The 21,828-nt window shown below is 38.0% G+C and overlaps 1 protein-coding gene across 1 annotated transcript in view; it reads right to left on the bottom strand.

Annotated features, from left to right (window-relative positions):
* LOC117296524 (ribosomal protein S6 kinase alpha-3-like) overlaps positions 1–21,828 on the bottom strand; it is a 59,558-nt gene that overhangs the window by 12,274 nt on the left and 25,456 nt on the right. The window contains exons 7-10 of the mRNA XM_033779496.1: positions 10,480–10,586; positions 8,641–8,818; positions 3,334–3,404; positions 2,813–2,966 (exon numbers count right to left, since the gene is read on the bottom strand). Of these exons, the coding sequence (XP_033635387.1) occupies positions 2,813–2,966; positions 3,334–3,404; positions 8,641–8,818; positions 10,480–10,586 (510 nt within the window). The remainder of the gene's footprint in view (positions 1–2,812; positions 2,967–3,333; positions 3,405–8,640; positions 8,819–10,479; positions 10,587–21,828) is intronic.

The raw sequence follows: 21,828 nt of genomic DNA, 5'->3' as shown, positions 1-21,828 counted from the left end.
TATGGGGGGGGGGGGTAATTGAAAGTAGATATGCACTGAATCAGAGCATTGGGAAACGAGGTTTTATGTTAATTGTTAAATATAGCTACAAAGTGGAGTAAGCATGGTAGTATCTATGGGGGGGGGGGTAATTGAAAGTAGATATGCACTGAATCAGAGCATTGGGAAACAAGGTTTTATGTTAATTGTTAAATATAGCTACAAAGTGGAGTAAGCATGGTAGTATCTATGGGGGGGGGGGGTAATTGAAAGTAGATATGCACTGAATCAGAGCATTGGGAAACGAGGTTTTATGTTAATTGTTAAATATAGCTACAAAGTGGAGTAAGCATGGTAGTATCTATGGGGGGGGGCGTAATTGAAAGTAGATATGCACTGAATCAGAGCATTGGGAAACGAGGTTTTATGTTAATTGTTAAATATAGCTACAAAGTGGAGTAAGCATGGCAGTATCTATGGGGGGGGGGTAACTGAAAGTAGATATGCACTGAATCAGAGCATTGGGAAACGAGGTTTTGTGCAGCTTGCAGAGTGGGCTCTTATTATATTTTTCTGGTAATGACCAAAGCAGCCGCAAACAGTTTGTACAGAAATGCCTACAGCGACTGTAAATGGCTGCAAGAACTGACACATTTTCACTCAAACAAAAAGGTCAAGTAAGGTCATTATCCTGAGTTGACATTTGGTTTCATTGTTAACGTAGTATCTATGTTTCTCAAACGAAATAAAATTTCAGTTTCATATGACACTTTTACAAGAAACAAAAGGTTTGAAAAACACAACAATAAAGCCATGTCTGGGCGCATGGTGATGATTATATGATTGGGCAATTTGGGGACATGTTTAGAATATGGGTAAGTGATATACATGTGCAAAAACTCTTCAGTTGTTTGCACTTATTTATAAAAACTAAAGGATGTGTTAATTATAGGAGTGGTTGTAGTTCCTGGTCAGTGGGTGAGTGGTTCCTGTGTGGTTATAGTGGTTGATACAGTAGTTACTGGATGTAGATGTCAATGGTGTTGGTACAAGACTAACATCATCAAGTCATTCAATACAAACATCCTGTGCTAGTACATGTAAGTAACTTGGTTTGGTAACTTTGCATGGTGGAGATACAAGGGCTGTGGTGTTCGCTCTCTGCATGGATCTGCCATGTACAAGTAGAGCCTTGACTTCATGCTTCATTTGTATGTTGTTTATGTTTCTATTTGGATGAAAGTGTCATTACATTATCGTGACACTACAACGGTGTATAATGCTTCTATTCAATGCTGTCCTCAATTCCAGACTCTACATGCAAATGGCTGACCGTGCGAATAGGCTTTGTGGATTTTCAAAGCTATTTTAAAACAATTTGGATGATTTTTCTTAATGAATAAAAGCAAAAAGAACTCAGATTAAAGTAGAAACAACATTATATGCCTATTCTTTAGAGAATTGAAACTGATCAAACTTCTCATTGCAGAATTTATGTTTATCTGTTCAAGATAAAACACACATAGGAATGTGCACACTACATATCACTGCCATTATTTTAATAAAGATGGTTGGTGGGTAACTTACGACAGATACTTGCAGGATGGGAACGAATGTTGTGGTATTTGGGAGGGATTGTTGAACTGAAAACAATCATTGCAATGGTATCTGCAGGAATGTACAGGAGTATGTTTTCTTCTGACATTACACCCGCTATCACAAATACATTAGGTATGTGAAGCGATTGTGAGATAAGTCAGGGCTCCTGGAATGTGTTGATGTGAACCCAGGTCAACAGACTACAAACATGGGAGATGTGACACTGGTTAATACATCTGTTATCTGGTGGATTTCGATATTTTTTCACAGACTACTTTGCTTGTCTTCAGGACTCTTTAACCAAGTTATTGTACATCCCTTTGAGGAACGGAGTACACTGTTTGAAACACCAAGATCACATAGGTTCTTCTCAGAACAAATCTTTCTTCCGTAAAAGTTTAAAACATGGTTGTACCCGTAAGTTTACTATTATAGTTTTTCTATTCAACCTGTAACTGCTGTGTAGCCAGGGATCACACCCAAGTTTCTGATATAACCTGGGACAAACATACTGACAATAAAGAGAGACTGCAAACATTAGGGCTAGATAGCTCAGTTGGTAGAACACCAGCTCATTAATCCAGAGGTCCCTGGTTCAAGTCCAACAAGTTTCTGATATAACATGGGACATAAATACTGACAATAAAGAGAGACTACAAACATTAGGGCTAGATAGCTCAGTTGGTAGAACACCAGCTCATTAATCCAGAGGTCCCTGGTTCAAGTCCCACAAGTTTCTGATATAACCTGGGACATAGATACTGACAATAAAGAGAGACTGCAAACATTAGGGCTAGATAGCTCAGTTGGTAGAGCACTAGCTCATTAATCCAGAGGTCCCCGGTTCAAGTCCCACAAGTTTCTGATATAACCTGGGACATAGATACTGACAATAAAGAGAGACTGCAAACATTAGGGCTAGATAGCTCCGTTGGTAGAGCAACAGGTCATTAATCCAGAGGTCCCCGGTTCAAGTCCCACTCTGGTCAATTTTCTTTGTTCAACCCAAAATTAATCAAAAATTTATCCAGTCAGTTTCCCTTGTTGTTTATTCCTTGCTTTGTACTTTAACAAAATATTGAAATGTTTGCAATGGGGCAAATAAATCCTATGAAAATGTCAACTTGAAAATAAGTATAAATAATAAATAGCAGGGCAGATGGTTCTGGTGAAAAGTAAACAACGTGACTTGAGCACAGTGACACATTGATAGGTCGTTGGCATGGTAACTCACCTCAAAATCAATGGATGCAAAGAAGGGATGTTTCTTGATGTCCTCTACACCATTGTCTGCTGCTCCAAGACGGTTGGCTGGATTTCTCTTAAAGAGTTGACGAAGAAGACTCTGGGCTTCTGGACTCAGGAACTGAGGCATGCCAAGTTTGGCTCTAGTGAGATAAAAGGAAGAGATAAGTTGTAATGGTGTTCTGCGTTCTTTTTCTGTACATTAGACACCACACGGGACCTATAGCCTTAAGTCCCATCCTAAGGACAAAGCAATAATGGTTAAGTGCCTTGCTCGAGGACACAAGTGTCATGATCAGGACTGGAACCCGCACTCTGCTGATCAGACACACCAAACCTTGAGTTCAGTGCACTTGACCACTCAGCCACGCACGCCACCATTTCCATCTTTGTACCAAGTTATATGTGAACATCTATTTGGCAACCTTATCAATATTGTGTATACAGTGAACTACCATGCAACGTTTTATTAAATAGCATTTATGAACATGACATTGAGTGAGTACATACTTGAGTATCATGGCCATTGTCTCCTTACGATGTTGTCCCTGGAATGGTAATGCACCCGTCAGCATCTCAAACTGTAATAACAATCAATATCACATGAAAGGTTAGTAATACTCAAACTGTAATAACAATCAATATCACATGAAAGGTTAATAATACTCAAACTGTACTAACAATCAATATCACATGAAAGGTTAATAATACTCAAACTGTAATAACAATCAATATCACATGAAAGGTTAATAATACTCAAACTGTAATAACAATCAATATCACATGAAAGGTTAATAATACTCAAACTGTAATAACAATCAATATCACATGAAAGGTTAGTAATACTCAAACTGTAATAACAATCAATATCACATGAAAGGTTAGTAATACTCAAACTGCACTAACAATCAATATCACATGAAAGGTTAGTAATACTCAAACTGTAATAACAATCAATATCACATGAAAGGTTAGTAATACTCAAACTGTAATAACAATCATTATATAACACCCAAGCCGATCCTCGCCATTTGATTGGAGGATTGTCCGTCACGTGATAGCAAATAAAAGTACCATTGCACGCTGAGTCATCACCGTGCTTTTTCGTTCCATCCGAAAAGTACCATTGCACGCTGCCAGCGTGCAATGGTACTTTTCGGATGGAACGAAAAATCTGAGTAAAAACATCACTGCGTGCGCGTCTTTGTAACGCAGCAGTGTTACTGCAAGGAATAATATTAGTAAAATTACTAATACTAGCATTCGGATTATACAATTAAAAATTGTAGGCCTATGCTTTGTTTGTTTTGAAAGTTGTGTCTTTCAATAAAAATGACAAAGATCTACTTGGATGTTATATAAAACAAATAATGAATGTTTTTCATTCGTGCAATGGTGCGAATATGTTCATTCGTTGAAAGCTGGAAAGTTCCATTCAACTCGGCTCCGCCTCGTTGAATAGAACATTCCATCTTTCAACTCATGAACATATTTGCACCATTGCACTCATAAACATTCATTATGTGTATAATATCACATGAAAGGTTAGTAATACTCAAACTGTAATAACAATCAATATCACATGAAAGGTTAGTAATACTCAAACTGTAATAACAATCAATATCACATGAAAGGTTAGTAATAACAAATCAATATCACATGAAAGGTTAGTAATACTCAAACTGCACTAACAATCAATATCACATGAAAGGTTAATAATACTCAAACTGTAATAACAATCAATATCACATGAAAGGTTAATAATACTCAAACTGTAATAACAATCAATATCACATGAAAGGTTAATAATACTCAAACTGTAATAACAATCAATATCACATGAAAGGTTAGTAATACTCAAACTGTAATAACAATCAATATCACATGAAAGGTTAATAATACTCAAACTGTAATAACAATCAATATCACATGAAAGGTTAATAATACTCAAACTGTAATAACAATCAATGTCACATGAAAGGTTAGTAATACTCAAACTGCACTAACAATCAATATCACATGAAAGGTTAGTAATACTCAAACTGCACTAACAATCAATATCACATGAAAGGTTAATAATACTCAAACTGTAATAACAATCAATATCACATGAAAGGTTAATAATACTCAAACTGTAATAACAATCAATATCACATGAAAGGTTAATAATACTCAAACTGCACTAACAATCAATATCACATGAAAGGTTAGTAATACTCAAACTGTAATAACAATCAATGTCACATGAAAGGTTAATAATACTCAAACTGTAATAACAATCAATATCACATGAAAGGATAATAATACTCAAACTGCACTAACAATCAATATCACATGAAAGGTTAATAATACTCAAACTGCACTAACAATCAATATCACATGAAAGGTTAATAATACTCAAACTGCACTAACAATCAATATCACATGAAAGGTTAATAATACTCAAACTGTAATAACAATCAATATCACATGAAAGGTTAATAATACTCAAACTGTACTAACAATCAATGTCACATGAAAGGTTAGTAATACTCAAACTGTAATAACAATCAATATCACATGAAAGGTTAATAATACTCAAACTGTACTAACAATCAATATCACATGAAAGGTTAGTAATACTCAAACTGTAATAACAATCAATATCACATGAAAGGTTAGTAATACTCAAACTGTACTAACAATCAATATCACATGAAAGGTTAATAATACTCAAACTGCACTAACAATCAATATCACAAGAAAGGTTAATAATACTCAAACTGTACTAACAATCAATATCACATGAAAGGTTAATAATACTCAAACTGTACTAACAATCAATATCACATGAAAGGTTAGTAATACTCAAACTGTACTAACAATCAATATCACATGAAAGGTTAGTAATACTCAAACTGCACTAACAATCAATATCACATGAAAGGTTAATAATACTCAAACTGCACTAACAATCAATATCACATGAAAGGTTAATAATACTCAAACTGCACTAACAATCAATATCACATGAAAGGTTAGTAATACTCAAACTGTACTAACAATCAATATCACATGAAAGGTTAGTAATACTCAAACTGTACTAACAATCAATATCACATGAAAGGATAAGTAATGGTAGAAGTCCGACACCCTAATCACTAATGGTACAATCATAGCCACTTTGTAATCAGCACTAGTCTATTTTGGACGCTGCGTGATATTGAATCTCTACACATCTAATCTTTTCAAATTTCAGACTGTTTGTGATGTGCCCTATTGTCTTTGTACACATTCTGGGCCCCCTGAGTATCCTTTAATGAGGTAAGAAACATTGAAACGATGCTAAGATCAGCAAGTTTTAATCAATTAGCAGTACCCTCCTTACCACCTTCTTTGTTTAAGTTTGTTTGCAGTTTGCAAAGCAACACGGTTGTATTCTGTTTGTGTTAACAGCATAAGATATGTGTGAGGTTGGTGTATATTCCTTCACATTTACATACATCAAGGTCCCAAACTGTCCCTGCTGTCCAGGGCTGCCAGTGTGATAGTTTCTTAATGAACCACTTTTTGGGAACATGGCCTAGGGTAAACTACAGAGGGCGCACTGTATTGACGTTGGTGAGATACTCAATGGCAAAGATGATATCCACTGATGTGCATTGGGATATTTTAGGAAAGCAAGTTTAAATGGGACTGGGACCTCAGTGTTCAGTGTTGAGTCTTTGCCTTGTGGCTTGATAATACTTCAGTCATCTTAATCCTGAGAGAGTGTACACCTAGACACGGTACGATGGCCCTTCAAGCAACTCAAGACATCGTTTTGAAACCACAAGAGATGTAAAGACCTTACAGCTATCTAGAGCTGGCTCCATACTGGATCAACCCAACTCAACCCTACAGCATTCTTAGCACCTTAGAGTATGACTTCACACTCATAGTGCCTCAATTAATTCCCAATGTACATTCATGCACAAGGCAGTTTGTACTGGAGAGGAATACAAAATAAAAACAGCTTCTAGTTTTAAAGACCGAATTATTTATTTGAAAAATTTCCTTTCTATGACTGAACTAAAACCAAAACACATCAAGGGTCTGTGTAAATGTCAGAAAAGATTTGAAAGATCATTCTTTATGTTTATTGAGAATATATTTTATTCATTTCTACTAAACAGTGGCATGATAAACCATTAAATAGCAATGGAACAATCCATCACTTGTGTTGGCCCCATGTCTTGGGCTTGGCGTCCAGGGATTGGGATCGGTGCCCATAAAATTAGACACGGCCATCTCGGTCTTGGTGCCCCTTGTATTGGGCTAGATGCCCCTGGTCTTAAAATAGTTGCCCCTGGTCTTAGGCTCGGTGCCCCGTCTTGGAAATGGTCACCTTGTCTTGGGCTTGGAGCCCCTGTCTTGGCTTGCAAGTATATGTAGTTGCCCCTAGTCTTGAGCATGGTGCCCCTTGTATTGGGCTAGATGCCCCTGGTCTTCAGTTAGGTGCCCCTGGTCTTTAGGCTTGGAGCCCCTGTCTTGGCCTACATGTATATGTAGTTGCCCCTAGTCTTGAGCATGGTGCCACATCAAAGTTAACATTGCAGATGAATAACTGGTAAACATACTCATAACGAAATGGTACATGATTGCTTTATTTACCTGACATATGGTATGAAAGAAGTCTACGATCGTTAACACACATTCATTCATGCTGGTACCTGTTATAACCCAACAAGTCAACGCATTGATTTCATACTGCCACCAGTCTGCAGCTCACTTACCATAAGAACACCAAATGACCACCAGTCTGCAGCCCACTTACCATAAGAACACCAAATGACCACCAGTCTGCAGCCCACTTACCATAAGAACACCAAATGACCACCAGTCTGCAGCCCACTTACCATAAGAACACCAAATGACCACCAGTCTGCGGCCCACTTACCATAAGAACACCAAATGACCACCAGTCTGCAGCCAACTTACCATAACAACACCAAATGACCACCAGTCTGCAGCCAACTTACCATAACAACACCAAATGACCACCAGTCTGCAGCCCACTTACCATAAGAACACCAAATGACCACCAGTCTGCAGCCCACTTACCATAAGAACACCAAATGACCCCCAGTCTGCAGCCAACTTACCATAAGAACACCAAATGACCACCAGTCTGCAGCCCACTTACCATAAGAACACCAAATGACCACCAGTCTGCAGCCCACTTACCATAAGAACACCAAATGACCACCAGTCTGCGGCCCACTTACCATAAGAACACCAAATGACCACCAGTCTGCAGCCCACTTACCATAAGAACACCAAATGACCACCAGTCTGCAGCCCCACCATAAGAACACCAAATGACCACCAGTCTGCAGCCCACTTACCATAAGAACACCAAATGACCACCAGTCTGCGGCCCACTTACCATAAGAACACCAAATGACCACCAGTCTGCAGCCCACTTACCATAAGAACACCAAATGACCACCAGTCTGCGGCCCACTTACCATAAGAACACCAAATGACCACCAGTCTGCGGCCCACTTACCATAAGAACACCAAATGACCACCAGTCTGCAGCCCACTTACCATAAGAACACCAAATGACCACCAGTCTGCAGCCAACTTACCATAACAACACCAAATGACCACCAGTCTGCAGCCAACTTACCATAAGAACACCAAATGACCACCAGTCTGCAGCCAACTTACCATAACAACACCAAATGACCACCAGTCTGTGGCCCACTTACCATAAGAACACCAAATGACCACCAGTCTGCGGCCCACTTACCATAAGAACACCAAATGACCACCAGTCTGCGGCCCACTTACCATAAGAACACCAAATGACCACCAGTCTGCAGCCGTTGTATGACCTCTACGATTGACCACTTCAGGGGCCATATATTCCACAGTACCACAGAAGGAGTATGTCTTACTGTTGTCTACTGATTCTTTACTCAACCCAAAGTCAGTCAGCTTAATGTGTCCTGATGCATCCAGTAAAATACTACAAACAAACAAGAGATTCACAATTCAAATATCAATATTAGTATTATTTAGTTTGCAGTAACACCATCAGTTAATCTACTTTGCTGTTTAGATTGGTTCTTGAGATTTCTCTTGGTGTTCCTTGTACTACCATGAAATACATTTTGGAATTCATAAAACTACTAAGTTCTGAAAACAACCTGACTAATTAAAAAATAATTACAGACCATCCTCCCTTACTGTAGGAAACTTAAGGCATAATTATGAATTATAAATCCTTGTTCAATTTGAATATCCCCTTCAGTCCGACCCTTGTCTGTAAATGGCATAAATACAAAATAATTTCCATCTACTTTACTTTGTATTCATTTATTAACAAAATACAGTTTTGTTAGACAACTCAATAAGAAAAATGCTTTCAGGTTTAAATCCGACTTAAGTGTTGGGGAAAAAATTCAACCATATTAGGGACCTACCCAATCCACTAGCAAAAACAAATTCCTATCAGTTTGATATTTATCTATAAATCACTTAATATTTCCCATAAATTGGTGTCAGGTACTTCTTTTTTTCATCCAACATTGTCAGGACACTCAATCTTGACAATAATCCTCCCTCGCAGATTGACTGCCTCATCACATCCTTCCCTTTGTTCGTACAAACCGGAAGAAATATCTAACATCTTGGATGAAACGAGAGGTAAATATAAAGATGGTATCAACATAACTGCCTCCGAGCATCTGTCTTGATTACTAAGATGACTGACTCAATCCATGCACAAAATGAGTTCATATTAAATATCAGGCTAGTATTCCCTGACTGAAATGAAAGATGCCAAGTCCAATAAAGAGGTTTGGGTATAGTCAGGACTGAGCCACTTACTATATAATGAACCCAAGACTAGTACTCAGGGTTTGTACTCTGTTTCTATACAGTAACACTCAAGTCATTTTAGACATCAGAAACACAAGTGAGTAATTAGCATACCCATGTGGATAATAGTAGCAAGGCTCCAAGGCAGTGCTGGTTTGGAAAACGCCTCAAATATATTGGTATGAATTAGGAAATAAAACGATGTTGACACTTAACTACTGTAGAAAGCAGATATTGAATGTGCAAAGCAAACAAGAAATTATTATGTTGGGTTTTTTTTTGTGTTTTTTTTTTGTTTTTTTTTTAATTGGTTTGGATAGCAAACAACTTTGTGATGCAACATTCTTGTGTAAACCATTACTTCTTGAGGAAACCTAATATGGGGCCTTGAGGTCAAGATTATAGTGCGACCATTGTCATCATCTATAGGCTTCTTGTAATGCATATCTGTAGCATAGAGGAAGGTTGAATTAGTCTTCACTCAAGCTGCTAACATTTCCCTAGCAACAGTTAAGATACAGACTCAGCAGTCACTCTCCAACTACACTTTGGAATTAATTCTAAACATTGCCAGCATTCTTGAATACTAACGTATTCTGATGTCTGGTGAACCTACAGGGTATGTATGGAATGCACCTTGCACATTGGTCACTTCCGTTATACAAGGATTTATCAGACTTTATGTCTATACACTCATCCATTCAGGTCTTGTTCTTTGTCTTCTTATCATACATCTTATGTTTTGTGTCCTTTAAGCACCTGTCTAGTCATGTTCTGATATAAACCCTCAATCTCACGTTGACTTACTTTTCTGGTTTGAGATCTCTATAGATGATTCCAAGGCCATGAAGATGATCCAAAGCAAGAGCCAACTCAGCGAGGTATAACTTCACATCCTCCTCTGTAAACATCACCTAACAACAACAACAACAAACTAAAGATCAACGAATAAAAACATCACCTAACAACAACAACAATCACCAATAGTGAAACAAAAAAAGCATTCTTCCAGCAAAAGATAAATTAATAATGAAAGGTCAATGGTTAAATATTGAATAGTCCAAAGATCAAAGGTTAAAAAGACATTATTGTAACTGTACCAGCACAATGTTTGCATACTTTCATTTAAAGGGTAATGAGCATCAGAGTTTATCATGAACTTGCAACAAAAATATAACATACAGGTCAAAGGTTAAATGTTACACAATTACATTAAATTATTGCTTGAAAACATTGTTGACCGTGACGGAACAGCTGTACCAGCACAATAAACATTTGACATAATTCAGAGTTTAGTCATTATCCGATTTTAACCATTAACACATTGACATCAAAACAAAACTGGACCTTTCCAAACTGTTTTTGATAAATTATTTTCATTAAAAATATGTACTAATAACAGTTGCTATAATGCTGCACATAACTAAAGAGTTGAGATGCTTTCCACAAATAACGGCACCTAAGTGCAAGTGTACATTGTGTAAGGGAAATTGGTGGCTTTGCTTAATTTGGTTAAAATAAATGTCTGTAAAAAGTGTATGGTTACGTAGCTGTATCGCATGTGTATAAATCTTTGTTCACAAATTCATAATTACTGTATAAATTAGGGACAAAAACAATACAAACTTTCACCGAAGAGAAAAATTTCAAAAATGGCAGGCCTAATAAATATATGATTCCACTAAATTTATCACAAAGTCATTGGATCAAGGCAGAGTGACCCTTTAATATGCTTCCCAATCATAGCACAATAACCCAACACAAACAATGTCATTGGACCAGGGCAGGGTGCCCCTTTAATATACTTCCCCATTTATACCACAATAACGCAACACAAGCAATGTCATTGGATCAGGGCGGAGTGCCCCTTTAATGTACTTCCCCATTCATACCACAATAACGCAACACAAGCAATGTCATTGGATCAGGGCAGAGTGCCCCTTTAACGCAACACAAGCAATGTCATTGGATCAGGGCAGAGTGCCCCTTTAACGCAACACAAGCAATGTCATTGGATCAGGGCGGAGTGCCCCTTTAACGCAACACAAGCAATGTCATTGGATCAGGGCAGAGTGCCCCTTTAACGCAACACAAGCAATGTCATTGGATCAGGGCAGAGTGCCCCTTTAACGCAACACAAGCAATGTCATTGGATCAGGGCAGAGTGCCCCTTTAACGCAACACAAGCAATGTCATTGGATCAGGGCAGAGTGCCCCTTTAACGCAACACAAGCAATGTCATTGGATCAGGGCGGAGTGCCCCTTTAACGCAACACAAGCAATGTCATTGGATCAGGGCGGAGTGCCCCTTTAATGCAACACAAGCAATGTCATTGGATCAGGGCAGAGTGCCCCTTTAACGCAACACAAGCAATGTCATTGGATCAGGGCAGAGTGCCCCTTTAACGCAACACAAGCAATGTCATTGGATCAGGGCAGAGTGCCCCTTTAACGCAACACAAGCAATGTCATTGGATCAGGGCAGAGTGCCCCTTTAACGCAACACAAGCAATGTCATTGGATCAGGGCAGAGTGCCCCTTTAACGCAACACAAGCAATGTCATTGGATCAGGGCAGAGTGCCCCTTTAACGCAACACAAGCAATGTCATTGGATCAGGGCGGAGTGCCCCTTTAATAGACTTCCCCATTCATAGCACAATAACCCAACACGGACAATGTAATTGGATCAGGGCGGAGTGCCCCTTTAACCCTTCCTCCATGCTCTAACCATGTTAGCGCCTTTTCCTAAACCATAGCACAGTAACCCTAGCTGCTAAGTTTAACAAAGTCATTATCAGTCTGGCATGACACTTCCCATGTGGTAAGCTGACTCCTGGGCCCAAACAGACACACCAGACTAATAAGCAACTCTACAATGAACAATCCAATAAGAAGACAAAGTACATGATGAACCAGACTATACTGTGGTATCACTCCCACCACATACTAAGATCAATGCTGTATACCATAACTGGGTCAGTCAATAATACTATCTACACTTCATAGGATATCAACAGACAAATTCCTCTTTGACAATTCTGTATCCTTCCCTTAGCCTCTCTCTTTCTCTTTCAATTTCACTTTCTCTAAAAGTGATGCGTTATACTCTGTGTGTAATTATGGATACATTTTAGGCCTTGAAATAACCCCCCCGGCACACCACAGCAATTGTGCCCTGTGCTTTTGCTTTTGGTGCCCTCCACCAAATTCTGATGAAAACTTACATTGTCCTCAGAAGTGCATGCCCCTTACCAGATGAAATTTGCTGTGCCCCTTCTAGAGCAAAATTCAAGGCCTGACATTTCATTAACAAAAATGATGAACTTTTAAGTGCAAGCAAAGTTCAAGGTTGGTAGGTATTCAAAAAATTTATTAACAGTTTTTAATCTAAAAACTCACTGATTATGACAAAACTCATATCAGTGCCAATCCTCCAGAGAAACAGCTCAATCTCAAATAACTTGAGAGATTTGAAGACCCCACAAATTACCGTCTGCTTAATTTTGGCTGCATGACTAAACATGCACAAAATCCAACATATGGTGGTAGGCCTGATACCATGAGTGATTTATTAAGATCCTTCCTCATTCTAACAAAACCATACACCATATGGTAACTCAGCAGCCAAACTGTTGGACTCTCATTATGGTGGTAAGCCTGATCTCATGAGTGATTTATTAAGATCCTTCCTCATTCTAACAAAACCATACACCATATGGTAACTCAGCAGCCAAACTGTTGGACTCTGATTATGGTGGTTTGCCTGATCCCATGAGTGATTTATTAAGATCCTTCCTCATTCTAACAAAACCCAACACCATTATGGTAACTCAGCAGCCAAACTGTTGGACTCTGATTATGGTGGTTTGCCTGATCCCATGAGTGATTTACTAGGATCCTTCCTCATTCTAACAAAACCATACACCATATGGTAACTCAGCAGCCAAACTGTTGGACTCGTGATTATGGTGGTTTGCCTGATCCCATGAGTGATTTATTAAGATCCTTCCACACTCTAACAAAACCATACACCATATGGTAACTCAGCAGCCAAACTGTTGGACTCTAATTATGGTGGTAAGCCTGATCTCATGAGTGATTTACTAGGATCCTTCCACACTCTAACAAAACCCAACACCATTATGGAAACTCAGCAGCCAAACTGTTGTACTCTCATTACGGTGGTACACCTGATCCCATGTACATCCCAGTTGACTGATGCAGTCCAAATGCTATGTCAGATTTTTTGCCCGAAACATTAAAAAAAATATGTTATAGTGAATGGTATTTTAAAGAGTATCACCTGCTCTATTGAAAAAAAAGTTAAACTTTTACTTTTAATGGTCAGGAACCATGACACAAATTTAAAACGTTTCTAATAAAACACAAAAGAATTGGTCACGTGATATATTGTCGGGATCCCGGCAAAAACTAATTTTGAGCACTTTATTTCACTGCTACTAATAATTGACGGACTTTTTCGAGCAGTGGCTCAGATGAAAGCTTGTAACTTTCTAGACCCCCATCAAAATACCTTTTTTTTACAACAACATTTTTGGGTCAAATCGGCCAAAAATCTGACATAGCATCTTTAAACAAAACATGCTGTTAGATTTTGATGGGTTGGAGTGGCTATGGTTCAAATATGCTGACCTACATGTACATTAAAAAGCATTTCAGTGTTTGCCTTGGTGCCTCTTATTCCCATAGGATTCCAATGGAAGTGCCCTTCGCAAAATGAAAATTGCCTTGCCCAGCAGATAAAATTCCAAGAATTAATATGTCGCAATTTAAATTCAACATTTTGAACATATACATTAAGTGTAGCTGTAGTGTTACATGTACATAAGTGCATATAAAGTCAATTTGCTCAAAAACAGATTTGTGAACAGTGTACATGGTATTGATCTTATTTAAGATCCTTCATGATTAGAATCCTGTTAAACATTTCAAGATGGTGTCTGAACGCCCAGTACTGTATTAATAACATGGCATCAATCTCTGCTATAATCCACTAGATATTGGATCTTACAAACGTTTCTAATCTGACGATGAAGAAAGAGGTTTAGCCAGAGCAGAGTGTCCCTTGTGTATAGAGGTAGTGGTTACTCAACTGCAATGTACTCTAAGCAGATGCAGCTTGCTAACAGGGCACAACAACCTGTGCACTTTTTAGTGTCTTTTAGTGGTTTATCTAATATTTATGTTTTACATATTGTCGTCTTCTTTTATAATATTCCTATGTACCCCGTGGTGGTGCAATTTTATGTCTTTTTATCAATATTTTACCTTGTAATGCCACATAATTCAGCTTCGTGCTGCCAGTTGTTTTTTTAACAAAATGGATGAATGAATGAATGAATGAATGAAATTGTCATGTCTCTGCTTACCGAAGAGTCTTGGCCAAATTTCAGAGCAGCATCAGCAGACATTTACATGTTAGTGTGTTTAACTGGGGTGACCCCCGGGGTCACCAGAAGGGACAGGCTTCGGAACACAAGAGTACGTGAACTGCTTCACTACTATTAAGATCTTCCAACTTCAATTAGGAAAACTAAACTCAAGTATTTTGGGCATGTGAACAGAATGGGCAATGGCCGATCCCCCAATATACTTCTAGAAGGCCACATTGCAGGAAACAGACCCAGAGGAAGACCAGGGAAACGATGGCTTGAAGACATCAAGCACTTCTGTGAAGAGGCTAGCATACCATCGGTGGCAGCAGCAGGACACCTAGCAAGGAACAGAGACCTTTGGAGACTCTTAGTCGGGACGCCATCTCCGGGATCTACCTAGGGAGGACGGCTATGATGATGATGATGATGATGATGATGTATTTAACAAATTCCCACTAAGCGTTTAGAAAAACAAGGAACCACTCAGAATTGGTACATGTGTCATGATACTTTGGCTGGTAACCTTACTCTTGTCAGCAACTTTGATGCTTGGTCCAGCATTGGAAGCCACACTCTGATGGTGAGTCCATCTTAATATGCAAAATCAACTAGCCATAACACACAAGATATTGGCCACACAAGAGCAATATGAACATTGATAATTTAACGAGATTGGATTTAACGCTGAGTCATTGAGTGCTAACTAGTAATATGGAAGACACAGTTGCTAGTAGTAAAAGCACATGATGGACCTTGCTATGCACCAAGTGACAGTCGGAACACTATACAAGGACATTTTGACATCAACTATCGCCCATCCCCATCAGAATTCTCTACTTTCTATATTAAGACCTCATCGATACAGAGTGATATTACAGCACATACATTTTGTACAACCTAACCATGTTAGTACAGCAAGCGATTATCAAGACAAAAATGCAATAACAACTACACAACTAATCACCACACTCGCATTTTTGTTTGGACAAAATGTCATTAAATATTTGCTACATGTAGGCAAAGGATTTATATTAACAATTAACTGAGCACATATGACCTTTTCTACAAAATGAGCTACAGCCAAACAACTCAGAGCCAGCAATACATAATTCTCATTGTAATGTCCCTGCCAATTAATTAAACACTACAGTAAACAATACCAAGAAACAGTAAATAAAGAAGTGGCAAATCTGCAACACAGCCAAATACCGGGTTTGGACAAAATCACTTTTGGAGCTGAACTATTTTTCAAACAACTGTCTCCAGACTGCTTAATTCTTTAAACTGACTTCATCAGTCATACAGGACTGTCAATTTGTAGAAATTTGTGCATACATGTATAGTGTACTTAGATGAGATACCTATATGCATCTACTTCTCTTGGTCAGGGGAAAAACTACAGCAGAGCTCTGTGCACAAAGCAATGCATATTGAGGTTTGCCCATTCGTAAAAAAGCTAAACTCAATTTGTAGAAACTTAAATTAATAGCACACACGTTTGGCACCATGCCAATGCTATTTTCTAAAATGGATTAAGAGGCACATCTTTATTCACCACTTATTGAAAATGCAAAATGCTGATTAGTTTAGTTCACCTTGAGCAGGTTAGGTTCTGTAACTCACTAAAAAATATTCACAGCAATGAGTAGGCCCATGTCACAAATTTGTACACAAAAAGATCTCCATTTAATTATTATTATTATTATTATTATTATTATTGTTGTTATTGTTTTGCACACATTCATCAGTTCTTGAAACGGTTGGGATGTATTATGAATGTTTGTGCGTGCAATGGACAGAATGACCAGTCAATTAATCTAGTCAATATAAGGAATGTTCTACTCATTGAGCCAAAGCCAAATTGAATGGAAAAATAACCCACTGTATAAAGTTATGCATACATTAGATTCTTTCGGGGAGGAAAGGTTAGGCTATACATAAGAACATTTTGCACTGTGAATACTCATAATATTTTGTTGACAAAGATTGTCACGTATTTTATTTTAATAGCCTCCATGTCCATGGTCATTGCCTTGGTTTAGTGCCCCTGGTCACTGCCTTGGTTTAGTGCCCCTGGTCACTGCCTTGGTTTAGTGCCCCTGGTCACTGCCTTGGTTTAGTGCCCCTGGTCATTGCCTTGGTTTAGTGCCCCTGGTCATTGCCTTGGTTTAGTGCCCCTGGTCATTGCCTTGGTTTAGTGCCCCTGGTCATTGCCTTGGTTTAGTGCCCCTGGTCATTGCCTTGGTTTAGTGCCCCTGGTCATTGCCTTGGTTTAGTGCCCCTGGTCATTGCCTTGGTTTAGTGCCCCTGGTCATTGCCTTGGTTTAGTGCCCCTGGTCATTGCCTTGGTTTAGTGCCCCTGGTCATTGCCTTGGTTTAGTGCCCCTGGTCATTGCCTTGGTTTAGTGCCCCTGGTCATTGCCTTGGTTTAGTGCCCCTGGTCATTGCCTTGGTTTAGTGCCCCTGGTCATTGCCTTGGTTTAGTGCCCCTGGTCATTGCCTTGGTTTAGTGCCCCTGGTCATTGCCTTGGTTTAGTGCCCCCTGGTCATTGCCTTGGTTTAGTGCCCCTGGTCATTCCCTTGGTTTAGTGCCCCTGGTCATTTTAGTGCCCCTGGTCATTGCCTTGGTTTAGTGCCCCTGGTCATTGCCTTGGTTTAGTGCCCCTGGTCATTGCCTTGGTTTAGTGCCCCTGGTTTTCAATATTGCCTCAATATGCCCCTGATTAGTGCCTCAATATGTCCCTGGTCATTGCCTTGGTGCCCCTGGTCATTGCTTTGGTGCCCCTGGTCATTGCTTTGGTACCCCTGGTCATTGCCTTGGTGCCCCTTGGTGCCCCTTGAAATGTTCCATTATTCGAGAGTGTCTTTTAGAAAAACCTCAGTTTTACAATGCATGAAGTATCAGAACTGAAGCTGGAACCACAGACCTTTGTAGGAAAAAACTCTGAAAAGCCAGGTTTTTAACCTAAAATGGTTTCCCACATATATAATAAGCATTAGTATAATTGCCTCATTCTCTTTCTAAATCTTTAAGATAAGAACTTTGTAGATGTGGCAGTTCCTTGCCTTGGAGTATTTGAAGCAACTTATCAACACATGAAGGATTCTCCGATTGAGGCCATGGTGGTAGTTGACTTCTATCTGACTCTAGGTGCTTCCTGGCAACCAGATTAAGATGATGAGGAATGACAGAGAGAGAGATGCAGGCAATGACATTTGGAGTCTCACCGTACATCTACATCTACCGAGCTGAGCCCTGAATACTGTAATCAGAGCATACTTCCGTAGTGTTAGCCACGATGACCAAACGCCTGACCGGCAATCTCCACCTTGCACTGACCGACTTATAAGATTGAATGCTATCTTAACAATCAGCTGCGATATCAACCATCTACTACAAAGAAGGCTAATCGAAAACAAGTATACACTTGACTATGCAGGCTTAACATTGTCAATTTGCCATGTACTTACATCTGTCCTAAGGGAATACAGTACACATTATGATAGTGAAATTCAAACTGTGAACTTGCTACACAACAGTCAAGTGCACAATAAGCACTGGTAATTTCCTGTAAGCACAATGTCAATTTGCTTAAGGGACAGTATATAAACATGATCAAGGTAGTGGGTTATGATAATTAAGGGACGGTTGATAGAAATATGTGAATAGAGAACGACGTTCTGTCTGAGGTAGACTCCAATAAGCACGGCATGATGGCCAGTTATACCTCATAACAGAACAATTAAATGCCAAACCAATGCAGACATTAATTCATGCAACTCATTTACCAAAGTTGAACTTCCAATTCACTTTAAAGCAAATGATTTTTTCAGACCACAGGTTTGACGTCTTATAAATACTTGCACTGTCCTACCTTAGGGCACTGTTTCGTAATAACAGTGTTTGTTATTTTTAAAACAACAATGCTCGACTGTGGCAAATGTCTACATTGTATCTCAATGAACATATTTTAAAACACAGCTCTACATTTGTAAATGTACATAAAGTACATGTATACGTACAAGTACAGTTTGAATTATGAGACCCATTTTGACATGTAATATATGCAAAATATTGCACAATCCACAATCTGCAACCAACCTTGCCAGAAACACTGGGGCAGACTCTACTTCTTAAGTGTACCTGGTTCAGCACATGTACATTGTACATGTATGGCGTTTTTACTTCTTATCTCATCCATGTCTTGCTCAAGAACACAATGTCAAGATCGGACCTGAACCCACACTGTGACAACATCAGAATGGCAGTCAAGTGCACTAGTCTGCTTGGCCTCCAACATACACATGTACATACTATCACAATACTCATGATACTATACATGCAAGGTGGTTCACTTAGAAGTCTATGTTAATGACTTTTGACAAATTGTATACATTTTGTTGGTAAAGCTGGAAGACAGTGCATTTTTTGTTTGTGTTCAACTTTACATATAACCCCATGAAATCTATTCCGCTCTTATAACACTTATAACAAATATTCAAATTTCAAGGTTTGATCCTGAGGCAAGAATTTCCCAAGGACTTCCTGGACAATGACTTCCTTGTACTTCCGGTACAACCAGGAACCAATGTACATGTACATGTACCAAACATGGCAAATCATTGGTTATTTTAAGAGTACTCATTCCAATCATCTAGTTAACTAGAAACATATCATAAAGGTGTACACCTTTGGTTACTGGAAGAGTACATTCATTCCAATCCTCTAGTTAACTAGAAACATATCATAAACCTATCATACATTGATTGGTTATTGGAAAAGTACATTTATTCCAATCCTCTGGTTATCAAGAAACATACCATAAAGGGATAATACATCATTGGTGATTGGAAGAGTACATTTATTCCAATAAACGTATCATACATTGATTGGTTATTGGAAGAGTACATTTATTCCAATAAACGTATCATACATTGATTGGTTATTGGAAGAGTACATTTATTCCAATAAACCTATCATACATTGATTGGTTATTGGAAGAGTACATTAATTCCAATAAACCTATCATACATTGATTGGTTATTGGAAGAGTACATTTATTCCAATAAATGTATCATACATGAGTACATTTATTCCAATAAATGTATCATACATTGATTGGTGATTGGAAGAGTACATTTATTCCAATAAACGTATCATACATTGATTGGTTATTGGAAGAGTACATTTATTCCAATAAACCTATCATACATTGATTGGTTATTGGAAGAGTACATTTATTCCAATAAACATATCATACATTGATTGGTTATTGGAAGGGTACATTTATTCCAATAAACGTATCATACATTGATTGGTTATTGGAAGAGTACATTTATTCCAATAAATGTATCATACATTGATTGGTTATTGGAAGAGTACATTTATTCCAATAAACGTATCATACATTGATTGGTTATTGGAAGAGTACATTTATTCCAATAAACCTATCATACATTGATTGGTTATTGGAAGAGTACATTTATTCCAATGAACCTATCATACATTGATTGGTTATTGGAAGAGTACATTTATTCCAATAAACGTATCATACATTGATTGGTTATTGGAAGAGTACATTTATTCCAATAAATGTATCATACATTGATTGGTTATTGGAAGAGTACATTTATTCCAATGAACCTATCATACATTGATTGGTTATTGGAAGAGTACATTTATTCCAATAAATGTATCATACATTGATTGGTTATTGGAAGAGTACATTTATTCCAATAAATGTATCATACATTGATTGGTGATTGGAATAGTACATTTATTCCAATAAACGTATCATACATTGATTGGTTATTGGAAGAGTACATTTATTCCAATAAATGTATCATACATTGATTGGTTATTGGAAGAGTACATTTATTCCAATAAATGTATCATACATTGATTGGTTATTGGAAGAGTACATTTATTCCAATAAATGTATCATACATTGATTGGTTATAAGAGTACATTTATTCCAATAAACGTATCATACATTGATTGGTTATTGGAAGAGTACATTTATTCCAATAAACCTATCATACATTGATTGGTTATTGGAAGAGTACATTTATTCCAATAAACGTATCATACATTGATTGGTTATTGGAAGGGTACATTTATTCCAATAAACCTATCATACATTGATTGGTTATTGGAAGAGTACATTTATTCCAATGAACCTATCATACATTGATTGGTTATTGGAAGAGTACATTTATTCCAATCCTCCAGTTATCAAGAAACACATATCATAAAGGAATAATACATCATTGGTTATTGGAAGAGTACATTCATTCCAAGAAACATATCATACGATAATTGGTTATTGGACGAATATCAATTTATTGCAATCCTTCATGTATCAAATTTTATGGATGAAGGATATTCCTCTGCCAATATCACAGATTATATGAGAACTTCAATGAGTAAAAAAAGGCCATCTCCCGAGTCTGCTTTTTGGTGATTAGGTGGATATGGCAGTAAAAAGGTTCAATAGAGTAGTGTGAGTGAAAAATGAGGTTGAAAACAGACAGGGACATACATCAGCTAGACAGGATACCAATCACTGATTGGATTTTGACATGGTATTTTGGCTGGTATCCTTATTCTGGTATTAAGCACAATTTTATTGTGCTTAGACTGCTTTACAAAACAAGGGCTCCAGGTTGCAGAAATTCAATCTCTAAAATATTTAATCCATTTCATAACATCCCAATACGAGTAGTTCTTGCATACATTGACTTGATTTAGAGTTGTGT

This window comes from Asterias rubens, chromosome 11 (assembly GCF_902459465.1).
Source record: "Asterias rubens chromosome 11, eAstRub1.3, whole genome shotgun sequence".
NCBI lineage: Eukaryota > Metazoa > Echinodermata > Asteroidea > Forcipulatida > Asteriidae > Asterias > Asterias rubens.
The sequence above is the reverse complement of the archived record's forward strand: the minus strand, read 5'-3'. Positions and strand labels throughout refer to the sequence as shown.